Here is a 20,469-nt window from a genome sequence, read left to right on the forward strand (position 1 = left end):
CGGCGATTCTCAGCCACGTTGAATAGGGTGACACAGCTAGTCCCGGCGACTCCCGACGAATCCCTACGCTTGGCGAATGTAAAATCTGAATAGCTGTGACCAACGATTCAGGTCATTGAATACCGCCCAAAATGTATTAAGTTATTTATATAGTGCACACAGTACGCAGCACTTTACAATAGTATATTACTTCAGTCATTCCCGTCAGTACCTGTCACAATGGAGATTACAGTCGTTACTCCCTATTCATGGACGCACGGAAGCCAATTAACCCAACAGTACGGTCTTTGCAGATGGGAGGAAACCAGAGTACACAGGGGAGGACCATCCACGTGTGGAGAGGCCATACAAACTCCACACAGTAGAGGCCTTGGTAAGAAATCAAACTCATGACCTCTGGTCTGTGAGGCAGTAACGCAGCCAAGATGGCTGCCTCGCCTGATACATTTCATGGGTGGAATATATAAATAACCTGTGAAAGCGACCGTCAGTCCTGCTGGAGGAGAGCGCTATACAAATAAAATGATTACCATTATTATATCAAAACATCAGCTGGCTCTGTAATAGAAAGACTCCCAGAAGTATATACGGGAATGGGTCACAATGTCGACACGATGATGGTCGACTCACATTAGGTTGACCAATAACGTTAGACAGGGCTTAGGTCAACGTGAATTAGTTTGACAGGGTCGGAATGTCAACACAAGCATTAGGTGTACAATGGCAAGTCCAACAGTCATGAGTTTTTCAAAAATATTTGACCAGAATTTTGATTCAACAATTTTTGACTGTCGACCTTCCCATTGTCTAATGCTTATGTCAACTTGTCGACCTATTTCATGCCTCAATCTAAATCCTATTGACCTTTAGTGGTCGACCTTGCGACCGTAACCCGTATATAATATACAGCACCAGAGCTTATGGCAGTTGGGTTCCCGGATCAGACAAATAATCAGCTCCCAACAATAAGAGTCTGTGGCAGCACCTGGCCTCTACGGTGACTCCTCATTATGGCTGCACAGCATCCTGGGAACACGGGATGAAGTGTCAGGATTCCATAAATAGAGGAACAGCCTCTTGTATGAGCGACGCTGGCTGATCAATATGCAGCGCGCCACTTGTAAGCAGTTTGTTTTACAATGTGTCACTTCTGATACATGGATCCCCCTCATGCACAACAGCACAGACCCTATGGCACCGTCATCTGCCCATAAAGCACACAGAGGTACTTAACAGGCTCCAGGGTGCTAACACATATCTAGTTAAAGTTTAACCAAGTGACAGCATTCCTTCCACTGAGAAAACACATCTCTTTCTAAAGCATTTGGAAACAGAAGACAGCAGGGCTCAGCGGAGTCTTGTCTCTCTGCTGTATCTCAGTCATCCTCCTATTGTCACGGCTTCCTTCCATGTGTCACATCTCTAAGTGCGTACACAAAAGGTTCAAAGTAATATTTATTTACTGCATTATTGGTCATTTCATTGCGGTAAGCCTCTATGCATAGCGTATATAGAGAATGTACACAGACACAGACCAAGCAGGCGGTGTAAGGCATAACTGTATACTCTTATTAGGGTAGATTGTTCTTCAGAAGTCAGTTAAACCCATAGGCTTTAAATAGAGAACGGAGTTTCATCAAATGCATTGTATGCATGACCTTTGTAGTCTAGGTCATTAAGTAACGGGATTGGTAATTTATCCCTCTAGACCTAAAAGGGCATGCGCACCTCTGCGAACGTTACTGTACATCAGCGGTGGCCAAACCTGTCCTCAAGATCTACCAACGGTGCATGTTTTCCAGGCAACCTGTGGAACTATAGTAGGAATGAATGCAGCAGGTTTGAAAATGTGACAGTTAGTAATGACTACAGCTGTGCACCGGCTAGGTAACTTGGAAAACGTGGACCGTTGGTAGATCTCGAGGACCAGTTTGGCCACCCCTGCTGTACATTCTTCAAAATTGACTTGAAAACTATATATTTGCCAGTACATGGCATAGGCAATGCAGAGGGTAAGGGGTTCCCAGTTACTGGAATCCTCCACCACCTCAAATCAAGAGACCATCTGCTTCTCCAATCAAGTCTGCTGTGTATATGGCTCTGAGCATTCAATTGGTGCACCAGACCAGCAATCTAGAAGATGCAGGCATCTTACCATGTGATAGGAGTCGTTCTTAGAAGCTCAGTTCCGTCTCTTTCTGGTTATATTATGTACATATATTTAGTAGGGATGGCCACCAATGATCGATGGTCTTGCTATGAATGACAGAGATGCAATAGTCTACCTTATTAGAAGCAGAGAGCCTGGCAAATTTTTTAATTCTATTTCCCATCCCCCTTCCTTGTTCGGTCACTGCCGAACAAGGAACAGTCTCGGTACAGATGACTGCCAATGGTATAACCAGGTGTGCTCAGTCAGTTCCAGCAGGTCATAGAGTAGTTCCATAGCTGCTGGAGGGCTCAAGACTCCTGTTTTTCACCATCGCGAGCTTTTAGACTTGTGTACACCATCGACAGACTGGAAACCATCAATGGTTTCAAGTAATTGAAGACCACTTAAGGTAGACCAGTCAATAACGATCCCTAAAATTTTATTAAACAAAATACATTTTTTAACATTCTTACTCACCACATATTGTGGTGAGTGAGTATGGGCTGAACTTGGTCTTCAAAGGACCACAACTATGCGTGTTTTAAAGACCTGTAAGAAGCGAGTAGTATTAAAAAAAAAAGGAAAGAAAAAAGTCCAACAAACTATGTTCAGTTCAAACTTCCCACCCTTGCATTTAAAGGCCAAACCGGTCCTCGAGATCTACCAGCGGTCCATGTTTTCCTACTATAGATCCACAGGTTGTATGAGAAACATGAATGGTTGGTAGATCTTGAGGACAGCTTTGGCCACCCCTGCCTTAGGGGGAGAGGTATCAAACCTTCTTCAGAAGACCAGCCTTTTGCCATTATTGATCTTGGACATTCTATAAATGATAGCAAATACAAGGTTTGATACATTTCCCTGTTAGTTTTTACCCACCCTCCAACATCTGTACCTTCATTCCCAGCTTCTGTGTCTGGATACAAGCACCAGGCTCTTAAAACCCTTTAGCCCCGGCTCAGATACAGGGTATGGAATAGCTCACACAGAATGTTTAGTTAGACAGTCAATAGGTCGACAGCAAACGTTAGACGTGCATTAGTGCGACATTGATTTTCCATGTCTACATTTGACTTGTGTCATTACTCAGTCCATTTTAACATTGAATCCTATGGAAAAATTCGGGTCAATCGCATCGCATGGCATCGCATGCGATATGGTCGTATGCGATGCGATGGACCCGATTTCAAAATCGGCAGCCCAGATACTACATAAGTACCGTATCAACAAGTCGGTTTAAAAAAAGTTCGTAGGGATATTGAGTACTTTGGCATGTCTAACTAATGCAACGAGCAATGAGATTTCATCCACAACGCTCCCCCCTGAAGTGGGATACTATGATACAAAATATGTGTCAAGGTAACATCCACAGAAGTGGTAGAACCCAGACCAAAACACTGCCTCCGTCGGCTTGTTTTCTTCCCATTGTGCAAACAGGTGCCATCTGTTCCCCTGGTAAATAATGCACATGTACCCAGTTGCCCTTATGAAAGCATCAGACCAGGAACCTTCTTCCTTTTCTCCATGGTCCAGTTCTGAGCACACATGCCCACAGCAGGGGCTTTCGGTGGTGTACATGGGTCAGTATAGGCACTCTGCGACTACCCAAACCCATTCTGTGATGCTATCATTGCTTTATCAGCATGTACATATATCATACCCTTAAACATGACCCATTCCATTGGGCACAAAATGCTCTGTTCCTGGACTTCCATACCAGTGGCAGTTACAGAGGTTGGACTCCAGTACAGTTCAAAATTCAAAGAGGAGGGGGTGAGGTCACAACAACTGCCAGAGAGTCCAGGACAGTGATGTTTGGAGTGACATTAGGTGTGGCTCCCCTTTTTGAATATTGGACTGTGCTGCAGCCTCACCTCTGCAACTGCCACTGGTAAGGAAGTCCAGAAACAGAGTATTTTGTACCTAATGGAATGGGCCATGTTGGAGGGTAAGATATAGATGTAATCAATTATTATGCTAATGATTTATTTGCATATGGGAGGTGAAAGGCATATTATACAGCAAGATACAGATCTAAATGTCTACCTCTATCTAAACAAACCTCCAAAGATTGTCAGCATCTACTTCACAACTAAGTCATAGTGTTCTTGTACTTTCCTAAGGGATGGTGTCGCCACCTAGTGTCAAGTACCAGGCACTGCAGCTTACACTATGCATATGAGAACGGTTAATGAGATATCCTTGCTGATCATATGCAAATGTCTTCCCTGCGTGATGGTGAATAATACAAAGCAGACGAATTCCTATTCCTGCGCATTTCATCAAAACACTATGTCATGTAAGGAGTGGGGGCTTGCGTATATAAAGCCTCCTTCCCATGTCTACAATGATTTGCAGACCTCAGGAGATAAGGAAGGATCAGAGGGACCCTCACGCACAGGATTCTTAAGCGTAAAATCAAGGTCGCCTGGTTTCCAGGAATCCTATTCATCAGACCCTCCTGATTTCATCCCTTAGATCACAGCACTGGGATGCTCATTAATGTGAACATTTAAAAGTTGAAATTTAAATTTAGCAGTTAAACATCCAAGAGTTCCACAGACAGCCCCTACCACTGGTGGCACCTAAGCACTGCTGTCCATCAAACTGGCATAAGTATCCAATCGCTTTGAATGATGAAGCTCATATTTTTCTCCTGTGTTCATTGCTACGCTGTGTTGCCTGCATTGGATAAGTTATATATTCAGGGAATTCACTTTCTTGCCTTCTATCAAAGAAATTTGGAAATAAACAGGTCTAGCTGATAACTATTCCTAACTAAATATCAGATAAGGAAGCCAAAGTTCTGACCGCGATGAATGCAACAAGTTTCTAAAGACCATATACAGTACAAACCAACAAATGAATTCATCCAAAGGAGGAAACAAATTGTAAATATTTACTTCAATAGAACTCTCATCTTAGTACATTTATTCCTAAAGGTCTTATGTGGTGTCACTTGGGGTTTGTCTAGATGTAGAAGTGGGGCTTCCACACCTCAGACATCTGAAAAGTGTGCTTACAGTATATGAGACACTATGGAAAGAATAATTCCATCCAAATTTGAAAGCTCAGGTTTATTAAGAACATTCTAGATCCTATTATGTGCACCTAAGCACCATGGGGTGCCGCGAGGCGGTTGCAGGGGTGCCTCGGGTTGGTGGCCATTTCCATATAAAATTTGTGGTCATAGTGATTGGCAAAAGTGCTAGTGGCTGCCAACCACAAAATGTGGACAATCAGAAGGACAACTGTTCCCCACTACAATATGGACCTTAAAGCCCTCATACATTACTGCAACCTCTCCCTTCACAGAAGTCTCAGCCGATAACCCTTGAGCAGCCCAGGCGGTGGTTCATTTGTATGTGATATAGCGCATTTGACCCAATTCCGCCGTTGCCAGGAGGCTGGCCCGGGACAGAGTTTAGATGTGCAGCAGGTATGAGCTCTCTCTGATGTGCATGGGACCATACAATTTGGCCACTTTCCACCCGATTTCTCAGCCCGATCCCTTGGAAATGGGTGAAGTAGCCAAATTTTTCCAAATTTATCAATCATAAAACGTCTATCCTGAGGGTGCCAAGAAAAAAATGTTGATACTTGATTGATGAGCGTCATGAACAACATGGGGGGGGGGGGGGGGGTGTTAGGGCAAGGGAATGGGATCATTTGGTCTACAGCAAGTTGGTCGGCAGTCATTAGGTCGACACCATTGGGTCGACATGGGGATAGGACGATATGGTTCTAGTTCGACATGGCTTTAGGTCGCCAGTCAAAAGGTCGACATGCGGTTTTTGACCCGAATGTCGACATGGACACTGGTTAAAGTGCACCACGTCCACACATGCTTCTGGCACGGTGCCTCACTACACTATTTTATTCTCCCACCACACCCTAGCGGATGGTAGGACATGAAATACCGCCTGTCGGCACATGTCGAGTCAATAAAAGGTCAAAAACCCCATGTCGACCTATTGACTGTCAACCTAGACATTGTCTACCTAATGCTTGTGTTGACCTAATGACCTGTCAACCTAGAGCCACGTCGACCTAATGATTGTCGACCAACTTGCTGTAGACCAAATGACCATATCCCAGGGCAAGTTATACGCCCACTGTTCACACTGAGAGGGCACCGACAAAATCTAGAAGTGTACACAGGCCTACAAAGCGGTAGGGAAAAATTGAATAAGCTCATTGTGCAAATGAGTCCTCACATTAAAGGCCAGCCTTCATCATTTCACTAAATCAGGCATGGCCAAACTGTGGCCCTGCAGCTGTTGTGAAACTACACATCCCAGCATGCCTTGCCACAGCTTTAGCATACTCTAATAGAAAAACTGTGGTAAGGCATGATGGGACTTGTAGTTTCACAACAGCTGGAGGGCCATAGTTTGGCCATGCCTGCACTAAATTAAACTCTCAGTTTGATTGGCACTTAATACTGCTTTTATTGCCTGTGTGGCTCCGCACACATTTTATGTTCCCCAGAAGAGGATAAAGCCTGAACTGTCTGTGGTCTTCGGCTAGTTAGGAGCACTAATGGCTGGTAATGCCAAGTAATTAAGTTTGCAAGTGGAGCGTCCCAACCTAAGTAAACAGCTGCAGGAGTTCAGAGTAGTCAAACACTCCAATCATCTGTTGCTGAAAGGCACGAGGCTCCAATCTGGCAGCGACCGTTCTGCCACAATCAAGAGATTGATTTATCCTCCCGGTCACTCAGACGCCACTTTAAAAGTGTCAAATGAAATGGATTTTCAACCCCAGGAAAAATGGCTGCTCAAAGCAGTCCCCTGGAGCACTGGATGGGGGATATCAGAAGGTTAAGAAGTTGTAGGTGACACAAGAAAAAACTATTGCTTGCCTGCAATTTATAAAATAATTGAAGTATTTTTCTAGCTATTCCAGGTCATTTGTGTGCGGTTCATTTACTTATTTGTATCCTCTTAACGTAAAATCGCAGAATTTAGCTATATATGGATGTTGATAATGATTTCAAATACACGAATGCCTTGCAAAAAAATGGGGCAGGAAAAAAATATGTACAAGGTAATCAGTGATGTCAGTGGGGATTTATATAAATATTTACATCTACTGAAACGTAAAACTTAAACGTCGTGGTCAGACGGCATGCGCAATTATGGCCCAATCAAGTACATTATACAAACAATTAGCTCGCTCATTTAGATACTTTAACAGAGCCCAACTTTGTATTGAAACCTGGATCATTGGATTATTATACTACTCCCCCGCAGAGCCAGAGGTTCTACTAGTTCTAGGGCAACAGTGCCGGCTCCTGCAGATGGAATGTGCCAAGATATTTTACCGTTAGGATCCATCTAATGAAGTTCGCCTGGATGCGGTGGGTGGACCCACATTTTTGGCCAAAAATATGCTGAGAATGTGACTTATAGTATTATTTTGACTTTCAGTATTGTGCGTATCTGCATTTTTCTCTTTTTTCTGTATGGTACTAGCAGTCTAATGGGCCCTGCACTTGTAGCGATGTAGAGGCATGTTCTGAACGATCTCACTACATCACTCAGAAAATGCCCCTATATTCATCCGTGTGTAGGGGGCATAGCAATAGCGATGCGCGGCTCCACGCGTTGCAATCTCCCAGTGATTGTGATTAATAATCACATCAATTCAGTATCGCTACGTGTGTAGGCCCCGCAAGTCCTCCCTTTTTCCTTTATATTGTGATTTTCAGTTATCCATAACCTGTCATAATTACATTTGCTCAACATTTCCATAGATCTACATAGTACACAGTAATACATCAACGTAGAGCAGGCATCTCCAACCTCAGCCCTCCAGCTGTTGTGAAACTACAAGACCCATCATGCCTTGCCACAGTTTTGCTATTAGAGAATGCTAAAACTATTGCAAGGCATGCTGGGATGTGTTGTTTCAAAACAGCTGGAGGGCCATGCCTGATGTAGAGGAACATGATTAGGATTAACCAACGCGAGTGAGTGTAGAAGATCATGATTACAATACCTCTTACCTTCAATATTCTGCGGCCCCACAATGTTCACAGCCTGGTGCGCAGGGTACTCCACTCTTGGCCTGGCAATGCCCAGTTCTTCCATAACCCCATGGAGCAGGCGCTGGATATCTGCCTCTGACACACGATCTGTGTTTCGTGGGTTGTGACCAAAAGTTGGATTTAGCCCACAGACCAATAACACCAGCGGTGCGTAAACCGAGACAAGGACGCTGGTTTCCATCTTTACCTGCAAGCAAATATCCTGTTATGCCCCCATCCAATGTGAAATTAAAATAAATCAGGTGCCTGCATAGACAGAACATGCTAGCTACAGTCAATATCCCACATAACACCGTAGCTACACTTAAATAATTGAAAATACTATTTATATGGCTTATATACAAGAGTTACAATCTAACATCAGAATATACAGAACATAGATGTTTAGGCTAAATTAAAAAAAATATATATATACTGTTCACAGCAGATTGCACAGTAATTATGTTTTAAGAGGGAGAGTGATTAACGTGCTCTGAGCTGTAATAGGGAACCTGAAGGGAGCAGATACATTTGTTATTTTAATTACCTCGCCCCAGAGTTTCCTTAAACTATTGGTTTAATTTTGGCTGGTTGTAACCAGTGGCGGATCCATAGGCAGCAGAGAAGTGCAAAATTCAAATAGGGGAGCCACACGAACTGCCAGTGACTCATGCGCCTAGAGGGCGAGTAAGGCCAGCAGACAAATGCCTAGCGGGCGAGTAAGGCCAGCAGACAAGTGCCTAGCGGGCGAGTAAGGCCAGCAGACAAGTGCCTAGCGGGCGAGTAAGGCCAGCAGACAAGTGCCTAGCGGGCGAGTAAGGCCAGCAGACAAGTGCCTAGCGGGCGAGTAAGGCCAGCAGACAAGTGCCTAGCGGGCGAGTAAGGCCAGCAGACAAGTGCCTAGCGGGCGAGTAAGGCCAGCAGACAAGTGCCTAGCAGGCGAGTAAGGCCAGCAGACAAGTGCCTACCAGATGAGTAAGGCCAGCAGACAAATGCCTAGCAGATGAGTAAGGCCAGCAGACAAATGCCTAGTGGGCAAGTAAGGAGAGCAGACAAATGCCTAGAGCAGGCATTCCCAACCACGGTCCTCAAGGCACACCAACAGTGCAGGTTTTAGTGATATTCAGGCTTCAGCACAGATGGTTTAATCAGAATCCCTCAGGTACTAATTAAGTCACCTGTGCTCAAGCCTGGATATCACTAAAACCTGCACTGTTGGTGTGCCTTGAGGACCGTGGTTGGGAATGCCTGGCCTAGAGGGTGAGTAAGGCCAGCAGACAAATGCTAAGAGGGTGAATAAGGCCAGGAGACAAATGCCTATTGGCTGAGATGCCCAGTGGGCTAGTAAGGCCAGCAGAGAAAGGCAATCAGAGGAAGACAGTAATAGCACATTTTCTATAGTAGGATAAAGCCACATAAGTGTAAAAACCAAGGTAAAACAACAAAAGACACCTTTATGCCATGCCCGCCGTTACAAAGGAACTTAATATAATCTAAATAGTAACACAATATTTGCAATGTATTATCAGCAGTGTTCCTGCCCTCTTCAATAGGCTGAGTTTCGTACTGGATTATTTATAGTCTTTAAATTTTTGTTGACAGTGCAGTAAACTGTAGTCTTCTCCTACTCCTATTCAGTACTAGTAACCCCGCTCAAAGCAAATGCTTCAAAAGCTAGTCTGCTACTTTGTGATTGCCTCTGTGTGTGCATGTGTGAAAGATTTAGTTTCACTCACTGCCAACAGATGGCAGTGTTTTGGAGTCACACAAATGTAGATAGGTAGATAGAGAGAGATCTATATATAGATCAGGGATGGGGAACCTTCAGCCCTCCAACTGTTGTTGAACTACATATCCCAGCATGCCCTGCAACAGTTTTAGCATGGCCAAATAGCAAAACTGTAGCAGGGCATCCTGGGATGTGCAGTTCAACAACAGCTGGAGGGCCGAAGGTTCCCCATCCCGGATATACTGTCGATGATCTGAGAACATAACAGTTGCAATGTCTCCCTATCACCACTGGGGTGCAGACTAATCACCTCTTCGGTTAAACTATGGTGTCAGCAGTGGGCCCAAATTTACATGTAATAATATATTTTATATACACATTTGTTTTTTTTTATTTTGAAATACATATATATTGTTACAAAACCATTAGAAACTGTCCGCCTCTAAACAGAAAAATATATATATAAAATACCCAATATTCTGCAATTCCTTTAAAAAGCATTTATTCAATTACTCCTACTAAGAATGCATTATATAAAATCAGAGTGGATCAATTGCTTTGATCAAAAACCATCAACATTGAGAGGCTCATACATATCAGCATCACTACAAGTAATGGGTTTTATTCTAGCTATATAATCCTGCAGCACAGAGATAAGATAAAAGGTTACATTTTGGGTAAAGATCACGGAATCCGGTTCCTGGTAACGCATCACTGGGACAACTTACATAAGGGATATACACAGGTCATGCAGCGAGAACAGAAACAGGAGACTTACAAACATGGAGGCTGGCAGCTGGAAACTGCAGAATCTGAAATGAGAAGAGGAAACAGCAGGGAGGAGAGAGAGGATGGAGACAGATGGAGCAGAAAGCTGTGGGCGTGAGTTAGTGACAGGTGCAGCAGAGGAAGGATAGGGAGAGAGAGAGCATCATTATTCCTAGAGCCTCCTGCATACTATACATCAGTGCAGTTCTAGCATTTCCATGGAGAGGCATGTCTGCTATACTGTATGTGCAGGAAGTCCCCTAACAGGCGATGGGAGGCAAACACATTATCGGAGGGCTACATTTTACCAACACTGGAATAGATTTTCCGGGTACACTTGCTTGGCAGTTAGGGCTGGTACAACATTTTTCAGCAACCTAGGCAAAACTTCAGCTCAATGTGCTTATGTGCAGCCTGTCCGACCTCCCATCCGATGTGCACGAGACCGCACTTCGGGTTGGATGTCTACACATGCATCGTGCCCAAATCGCATAGTGTATGGGGGACTTTAGAAGATCAACACCTGCTGTTTGCATTAAGTTCTACATAGACTATTCTCTCACAATCATCCTTAATTTTGTGATTACCCTTTGAGTGCCAACATCTGTGAGAGATGTTTGAAAGTATCCACAAAAAAATGCCAACGTCGCTCACATTTGTTGTATAAATTAAAATTTAAAAAATGTTGTATAAGAAAAAAAGTTTATATTTTCTTATATAAAGCCCTGTACACACACACACACACACACTCAGATTTGCTTTTGATTAATTTTTCTATTAGATCTTTCCATTTGACTTGGCATTAGATCTGTACTTTTGCATTAGATATCTAATTCGATACACATTCATGGTACATTACACACATTCGATTTACTAGGTGGAATTCGATATTTCCTTGGCTACACAGTAGCCTTTTCTGTTCGATTTTGTGAAAACGGGAGCGCGCATCGAATGTAGATCAAAAGTGACACAAAAACCGTTTGATTTTGCTTCTATAAGCAAAATCGGGAAAAACCGATGCATGTGTACAGGGCTTAAGGCAGTGGTTCCCAAACTGTGTGCCGTGGCTCCCTGGGGTGCCTCGGGACACTTCCAGGGGTGCCCCGGGTTGGTGGTCCTGGAAACATTACAGGTCATTATGAATAAAAATGATTGCTCGGAAATTTTCAAACCTATGTTGACAAACTCACTTGGCGCTCAAAGCGGAGCACTATGCAAGGCCGTCCTGAAAGCCGCTCAACTGATGGTATAACCAGCAGATGAACGGCTTTCCCGGCGATGTTGCGGGAGCGCGCAGTAGCGCTCACCGCTGGGCCATACACACTGGGCAGCTTTGAGCTGAAAGCCGCTCAATCCTGCTGTTTTGAGCGACTTTCAGCTCAAAGTCGCCCAGTTTGTACGGGCCTATAGACTATCATTGCCTAGTCAAAATCACCGGTGCATCTAGCCAAAATGTCTCCCAAAATTGCTTAGTCAAAATTGTTCATTAGTCAAAATCTTTCCGTGTGTACACCCCTTAAGGATGGTAAATGTGTTCCTGTTGGTGTAGGTCAGGCATGTCCAAACTGTGGCCCTCCAGCTGTTGTGAAACTACACATCCCAGCATGCCTTGCCATAGTTTTAGCATTCCCTAGAAGCAAAACTGTGGCAAGGCATGATGGAAGTTGTAGGCGAGGCGGTGAAAAGAAGCCCATAGGCTTCTATAGGGTATCGCCAACCTAAGGTGGACAATACCCTGCCCGGCGATATTGGTGCGGCCGGGTAATAGTACAAAGGAAAATGCGGTAAAACGGGGGGTTTACCGCATTTTCATTTTAATACATCTCGCCCCTTGTGAGTATCCGCAATCTGTGTTGCACCCGTCCGCGGCGCTCCGACGGGTGTCACGGAGATCGGAGACAGAGAGCTGATGCGGTGTCATTATGCTGCTGGCGCCATCTTCTCCACCTGTCCTCCTGCCTTGAGATCTGCAGCAGGAGATTGCTGCCGGAGGGTGGATTCTGTGGCTCACTAGGGTACCCTCATGTTGGTAAAGTACCTGGCTTGAAAGATCTGAAGATTTCAGAGCGACTTAGCATAGCCTTGGCAGGTTATTTAATGATCTGGTTTGCAAGCCTCTTTACAGTGCTGGTGTGTGCTGCTGATGCCTGACAAGGGGGTAGCTCCTGAACCACACATTGCGCAGTATCCATTAAAGTTGCTGACTGCACATGCCTTGTGATTCTAGGGGCACTAGCCTTAAATTCATACAGTCGGGCAAAAAAGTATTTAGTCAGCCACCAATTGTGCAAGTTCTCCCACTTAAAAAGATGAGAGAGGCCTGTAATTTTCATCATAGGTATACCTCAACTATGAGAGACAAAATGAGGAAAAAAAATCCAGAAAATGACATTGTCTGATTTTTAAAGAATTTATTTGCAAATTATGGTGGAAAATAAGTATTTGGTCAAAAACAAACAAGCAAGATTTCTTGCTCTCACAGACCTGTAACTTCTTCTGTAAGAGGCTCCTCTGTCCTCCACTCGTTACCTGTATTAATGACACCTGTTTGAACTCTTTATCTATATAAAAGACACCTGTCCAACACTTCAAACAGTCACACTCCAAACTCCACTATGGCCAAGAGCAAAGAGCTGTCAAAGGACACCAGAAACAAAATTGTAGACCTGCACCAGGCTGGGAAGACTGAATCTGCAATAGGTAAGCAGCTTGGTGTGAAGAAATCAACTGTGGGAGCAATTATTAGGAAATGGAAGGCATACAAGACCACTGATAGTCTCCCTCGATCTGGGGCTCCCTGCAAGATCTCACCCCGTGGGGTCAAAATGATCACAAGAACGGTGATCAAAAATCCCAGAACCACACGGGGGGACCTAGTGAATGACCTGCTGAGAGCTGGGACCAAAGTAACAAAGGCTACCATCAGTAACACACTACGCCGCCAGGGACTCAAATCCTGCAGTGCCAGACGTGTCCCCCTGCTAAAGGCAGTACATGTGCAGGCCCGTCTGAAGTTTGCTAGAGAGCATTTGGATGATCCAGAAGAGGATTGGGAGAATGTCATATGGTCAGATGAAACCAAAATAGAACTTTTTGGTAACAACTCTACTCGTCGTGTTTGGAGGAGAAAGAATGCTGAGTTGCATCCAAAGAACACCATACCTACTGTAAAGCATGGGGGTGGAAACATCATGCTTTGGGGCTGTTTTTCTGCAAAGGGAACAGGACGACTGCTCCGTGTAAAGGAAAGAATGAATGGGGCCATGTATCGTCAGATTTTGAGTGAAAACCTCCTTCCATCAGCAAGGGCATTGAAGATGAAACGTGGCTGGGTCTTTCAGCATGACAACGATCCCAAACACACTGCCCGGGTAACAAAGGAGTGGCTTCGTAAGAAGCATTTCAAGGTCCTGGAGTGGCCGAGCCAGTCTCCAGATCTCAACCCCATAGAAAATCTTTGGAGGGAGTTGAAAGTCCGTGTTGCCCAGCGACAGCCCCAAAACATCACTGCTCTAGAGGAGATCTGCATGGAGGAATGGGCCAAAATACCAGCAACAGTTTGTGAAAACCTTGTGAAGACTTACAGAAAACGTTTGACCTCTGTCATTGCCAACAAAGGGTATATAACAAAGTACTGAGATGAACTTTTGTTATTGACCAAATACTTATTTTCCACCATAATTTGCAAATAAATTCTTTAAAAATCAGACAATGTCATTTTCTGGATTTTTTTTCCTCATTTTGTCTCTCATAGTTGAGGTATACCTATGATGAAAATTACAGGCCTCTCTCATCTTTTTAAGTGGGAGAACTTGCACAATTGGTGGCTGACTAAATACTTTTTTGCCCGACTGTAATTAGTACGTACTTACCCCTACATTTAATTCGGAGTCCCATTTCAAAATCAATACTACTTTTACCCAGAGGCTTCTTGTTAAACTGGGACATTTGGAAGCTCAACCTTTCAATCCTGCAACCACAGTTTGCATACCATGTAAGCCAGCACAACTTATGGATTTCGCCTATCAAGCGGAGATGTTTCCTACTGTAGCCGCCGAATCGAAGCCCCAGAACTCATTTTAATATCTCTTATGCCCCTATGCACATCCCTGGATGGACAGGATAACTTTTACATATTACAAACTCTGTGACTTTCTCCTTTAACAATGCTGAATACTGGGCAGATTAGTGGAAGTCATTTTATTATGTCTTGCTATATTTAATATTGTACTATTCTATTATCATTTTTTTCTCTTGTAAATGTACCTTTACATATCCTGTGTACAGATGTCTTACTAATTTGTGTGGGGTAGTACAGAATACTTGGGTCTACTGTATACTATTTATTATTTTGTTTGCCAATAGTGGTACAGCCATATTAGTACATTTGGCCTTTGAGTTTTTTTTTTTTTCCCACATATTCTTTTATATACTGTATATTCGGATGCTTATGTCAACCTGGTGTCAAAAATAGTTATTTTTATATTTATCCTCGTTACACTCCTTTATTGGGGGGGCTAGATAGAGGAGCAGGAAGGCAGAGCTAAGTATATTCTGACTTCGTCTGTCTTTATGGTTTATTTATTCTCTCCGCACATTTTACATCTGCCCCCCTGCAGTGCACTTGCTTTTGTCCATCTAAGAAGGATTTTGACAGAAAGAGTGAACTAGAATTAGGCCCAGTGTTTCATGTCCAAATTAGCTAGTTGATCATGTATTAGTGTTATTTATCTGGGACATTATAATGTATGCATTCGCAGTATTTACTATATTTATCAATGGGCCAGACCATACAATCACTAATGGCTAGCCAATCCACTGTGGTGGCTGGCCACACCCCTAAGCACTGGTCACTAACACCGCATAGACCAGTGGTTCCCAAACAGTGTGCTGTGGCACCCAGGGGTGCCTCAAGACACTCGCAAGGGTTGCCCTGGATTGGTGGTGCAAGACCAAGTTTAAATTATTCACGGTCAATTTAAAAAAAGACAAGACCACTATTTGTGTATTCCAATGCTTAAGATATGTGAACAAAAAGCAAATCAAGTCCCGCACCCCATATCTCACCCCAAGGATGACTTGATGAAACATAATTTACTTATGTAACTTCCATTTTTATGAATTTCTAGGGGTGCCGTGAGTAAATTGATACTCCAGAGTGCCACTAGTCCAAAAACTTTGGGAACCACTAGCATAGGCCCCTATGACAAAACACATACTGCCCGCTATGGCACTTCCACCAGAAAAGGGGATTTTTGGTTCTTACCTGTAAAATCCTTTTTTCAGAGGCCAAGGTGGATGCTGGGGTATGGGTATTCCGGGCTGGAGGTCCGGGCACCAAGGAGTACAAACTTCTTGTGGCTAGTGCAGCCCCAGGCTCCGCCCCCCTAATACCCCTTCCTGTCCTCAGAGACCAGTTTTTTAACTTTAACAAGCCGAGGAACAGGTATAGGAGAGGGGAACCATTCAACTTTTGAACATTCAAAAACCAGAACACTAAAATGTGAACTATAACTATAACTGCAAGATTTGGAGCGGTAGGGCGGGCGCCCAGCATCCACCTTGGCCTCTGAAAAAAGGATTTTACAGGTAAGAACCAAAAATCCCCTTTTTTCTTACGGCCAGTGGTGGATGCTGGGGTATGGGACGTCCTAAAGCTGTGTCCCTAAGGGTGGGACCGCTCCTGAGCTGCACTGAGGGCACCCCTGCCAAAGGCCGCATCGGCCGAGGCAAAGGTGTCGAATCGATAGAATTTAATGAACGTATGAGCCGAAGACCACGTGGCTGCCCTGCAGATGCTCTCCGCCGAGACCCCTGCCCTCAGGGCCCACGATGCCCCCACAGACCGGGTGGAGTGCGCCCTTATCGAATGCGGTACTGGTCGTCCCACCAACAAGTACGCTTGCCTTATGGTCGACCTTAGCCACCTAGCCAATGTGCATTTTGAAGCAGGCCAACCCAGCTTCCGGGCATCAAAGAGGACAAAGAGAGAATCAGATTTTCTTATCTGTTCAGTTCTGGTCACATAAATCTTTAGGGCTCGAACAACATCCAAAGAGACATCGTTATCCTGCGATTCTGTGGTTGTTTTATACACTGGTACTACTATTTCCTGATTTATATGAAATCGGGATACAACCTTTGGGAGGTAGTCCAGTCTAGTTCTAAGAACTGCTCTATCTTCATGAAAGATGAGCAATGGGACCTTACAAGAGAGGGCCCCTAAATCCGACACTCTGCGCGCTGACGCAATGGCTAGTAAGAAAACAGTCTTCAGAGTGAGCCATGAAAGAGAAACCGATTCCAAGGGTTCGAATGGGGCCTTCATCAAACTCTTCAGCACCAAGGTAAGGTCCCCTGGGTTTGCCGGTGGACGTATGGGAGGTTGTAGGTGAAGAGCTCCCTGTAGAAAGGTATGGATCGTAGATGACGTAGCGATCTTCCTCTGGAAAAGGACAGAGAGAGCCGACACTTGAACTTTCAAGGATGAATGGCTCAATCCCATGTCCAAGCCTGCTTGTAGAAATCCTAAGACCCTATCCAACCTGTATATCCTTGGGTTGAACCTCCTGGGCTCACACCAGAGAAAATACCTTTGCCAGACTCTGTGGTACACCCTAGCTGACGATGGTTTTCTTGCCGCCAGCAGGGTCTTGACCACTGTAGGGGGAAATCCTCTTCTGCTTAGGATCGACTCTTCAATAGCCACCCCGTCAAAGCCAGCCTGGCTAAGTCGGGGTGTAGACACGGTCCTTGTGACAGGAGGTCTGGCCGGAGGGGCAATGGAACCGGTGGTGCCATGGCCATCTGTAACAGGTCTGGGTACCATGATCGTCTCGGCCAATTCGGGGCCACTAGGATCATGGTCACCCTCTCTCTCTTGAGGCGTCGAAGTAGCCGGGAGATTAAAGGGATTGGTGGAAATGCAAATACCTTTTGAAAAGGCCAGGGGGCCGATAGTGCGTCTACCAGACACGCCTGTGGGTCCCTTGTCCTGGCTCCGTACCGGGGGAGTTTTTTGTTGTGTTTTGAGGCCATAAGGTCGACCTGTGGCATTCCCCACTGACCTGTCAGGATTGTGAACACTTCTGGATGGAGGGACCATTCCCCTGAGTGGATCGTCTGCCGACTCAGGAAGTCCGCCTCCCAGTTCAACACTCCTGGAATGTATACTGCCGACAGGGTGAGTAGGAATTTCTCTGCCCATATGAGGATCTGGGTCACTTCCCGCATGGCCGCTCGGCTCCGGGTCCCCCCCTGATGGTTCACATATGCGACTGCCGTCGCGTTGTCTGATTGTATTCTGACTGGTTTTCCGTGAAGAAGGGTTCCTGACTGCTCGAACGTCCGGGAGATGGCCCTTAGTTCCAGCACATTTATTTGTAGCTTTGTTTCCTTTTGAGACCAGAGGCCCTGGAATGACTGATCTAGGGTTACAGCCCCCCAGCCTACCAGACTGGCATCCGTTGTCACAATGATGTAATTGTGGTTTGCAAAGGACTTTCCCTTTTTCAGATTGTCTGACAGCAGCCACCACTGTAGGGACTGTCTGACCATGTTTGATATGATGAGGAACTGTCTTTTCAAATCCGCGTGTGATCGGTTCCAGCGAGACAACAAGGCCAGCTGGAGTGTTCGGGAGTGGAACTGGCCGAATTCCAGCATTGGAAACGTGGATACCAGTTTCCCCATTAGTGTCATACAGAGATGAACTGACACCCTGCTTTGCGACAGAAAAACCTGGACTTGTGAGTGAATGTCCTGTATCTTCTTCTTGGGAAGAAACACTCTCTGGGTCTCTGTATCTATTAGTGCCCCCAGATGAACCATGGTGGATGAGGGAGTCAAGCTGGACTTCTTCCAGTTGATTATCCACCCGTGAGATTGGAGCATGTCCAGCGTCATCTGGAGGTGGGCCTGAATCTCCTCCTGTGACTGCGCTACTATCAGTAAATCGTCCAGGTACGGAAGAATTCGAATGCCTAGGAGGTGCAGGCGAGCCGCCATCACCGCCATGACTTTCGTAAACACCCGGGGGGCTGTTGAGAGTCCGAACGGGAGCGCACGAAATTGAAAATGGCGATCCAGTATCGCGAATCTGAGGAATCTCTGATGCTCCTGCTTGATTGGAATATGCAGATAAGCATCTTGTATGTCCAGAGAGGTCATCAGGTCTCCTGGTTCTAGAGTGCTTAGAATGGAGCTTAAAGATTCCATCCTGAATTTTGGGACCCTCAGGAACGTGTTGAGTTTCTTGAGATTCAAAATCGGGCGGAAGGACCCGTCTGGTTTGCTGACCAGGAACAGGTTTGAATAGAAACCCGTCCCCCTTTGGGAGTGTGGAACCGGTATAATCACCTTCTGTTCCAACAGAGTTGAGACTGCAGTCTCGAGGGCTCTTGCCTTGAGCGGGTCCTGTGGCAGGCCCGTTGTAAAGAATTGTGTTGGGGGTCTGGAGCAAAAGGTCAGAGCATACCCTTGCAATACTAGATCCAACACCCAGGAGTCCGATGTGGAACCTGACCAGGTCTCCGCAAACTCCAGAAGGCGACCCCCCACCCATGGCACTTTCTTGGTGTGCCCGGCGTCAGGCCGCTGGCTTTTCCGCCTGTTTTGGGGCCTGGCGACGAGCTGCCCAACCCTGCTTGGGCTTGGACTTCTGCGTCTTTTGTGAGGGCTGTTGAGCCCTAGTTGGCCAGGATCCTGTATACTGTGATCTGCCCCTGGAGGGACGAAAAAACCGAAAAGCCTGTTGCCTAGGTTTTGCAGTTCCTGTGGGCAGAAAAGCCGACTTTGAGGCTGCAATGGAAGTGACAATCTTGTCCAATTCCGATCCAAAGAGGATGCCCCCCGTAAAAGGTAGGGCCTCCAAGGCCTTCTTTGAATCATTATCGGCCTTCCAAGATCTGAGCCAGAGGGCTCTGCGTGCGGCCACCGATACTGCCGAAATTTTTGATGCAAAAATTCCTGCATCCAACACTCCCTCACTTAGGTAGGAACTAGCCTCTCTAATATTGTCCACAAAAGACATCAACTCAGATCTTTTAGTCCCTGACTGCAGGCCCTCCAAGAGCGCATCTGCCCAGTGTGCTATAGCTCTGGTTGTCCAGGCTGCCGAATAGCTAGGCCTAACTGCAGCCCCTGCGTTAACATATATGGACTTGAGGAACTGATCCAGCTTTTTATCTACTGGATCTTTTAAGGATGTTACATCAGGTATGGGCAGGGCCGTTGCCTTAATTAGCCTGGTAACGTGGGCGTCCACCTGAGGGGGTTCGTCCCATTTCTTGTGGCTGTCTGGGAGAGGATAAAAGGAAGAAATCCGCTTGGACACCAGGAATTTCCTGTTAGGATGTTTCCAGGCCTCTTCAAACAGGTCATCCAACTGCTTTGATTTAGGGAAAAAGGCACTATCCTTCTTTTTGCGTTTGAACACTGGTTCAGTATCTATCCCCTCTGCAGCGGCCTGAGTATCCGGCTCCTTAATGTTAAAGGTGAGCCGTATCAATTTAATTAGACTATCCACTCTGGATTGAGACATGTGATCCTCAGTATCAGCGTCCACATCATCCACTAAATCAATGGCGCCCCCATCTTGGTCGTCCCCAGTTCCATCGGCCTCATCATCTGTGTCCTGTGGGAGAGGCTGAGTTGCCTCACGTCTGGACGGTCTATTTGAACTAGACCCTGTCAGGACATTTTGTAGTGAGGATGAAACCTGCACCAAACCCTGGACTGACTGAGATAGACCTGCTACCCATGCTGGTTCTTGCTGGGGCTGGGCTTGGG

General features: G+C 45.5%; 1 protein-coding gene across 2 annotated transcripts in view; it reads right to left on the reverse strand.

Moving 5' to 3' along the window:
- SCG5 (secretogranin V) overlaps nt 1-10,844 on the reverse strand; it is a 36,212-nt gene extending 25,368 nt beyond the window's left edge. Inside the window, exons 1-2 of one of the 2 annotated variants that reach the window (XM_083167722.1) lie at nt 10,691-10,844; nt 8,163-8,391 (exon numbers count right to left, since the gene is read on the reverse strand). In XM_083167722.1, coding sequence (XP_083023848.1) covers nt 8,163-8,391; nt 10,691-10,696 — 235 coding nt within the window. In that variant the 5' untranslated portion in view covers nt 10,697-10,844. Of the gene's footprint in view, nt 1-8,162; nt 8,392-10,640 lie in introns of both variants that reach the window. The other variant, XM_083167723.1, reaches the window with a different exon arrangement.
- Nucleotides 10,845-20,469: the final 9,625 nt, after the last annotated feature.

The sequence above is a fragment of the Crinia signifera genome, chromosome 12, assembly GCF_055691185.1.
Source record: "Crinia signifera chromosome 12, ASM5569118v1, whole genome shotgun sequence".
Classification (NCBI taxonomy): Eukaryota; Metazoa; Chordata; class Amphibia; order Anura; family Myobatrachidae; genus Crinia; species Crinia signifera.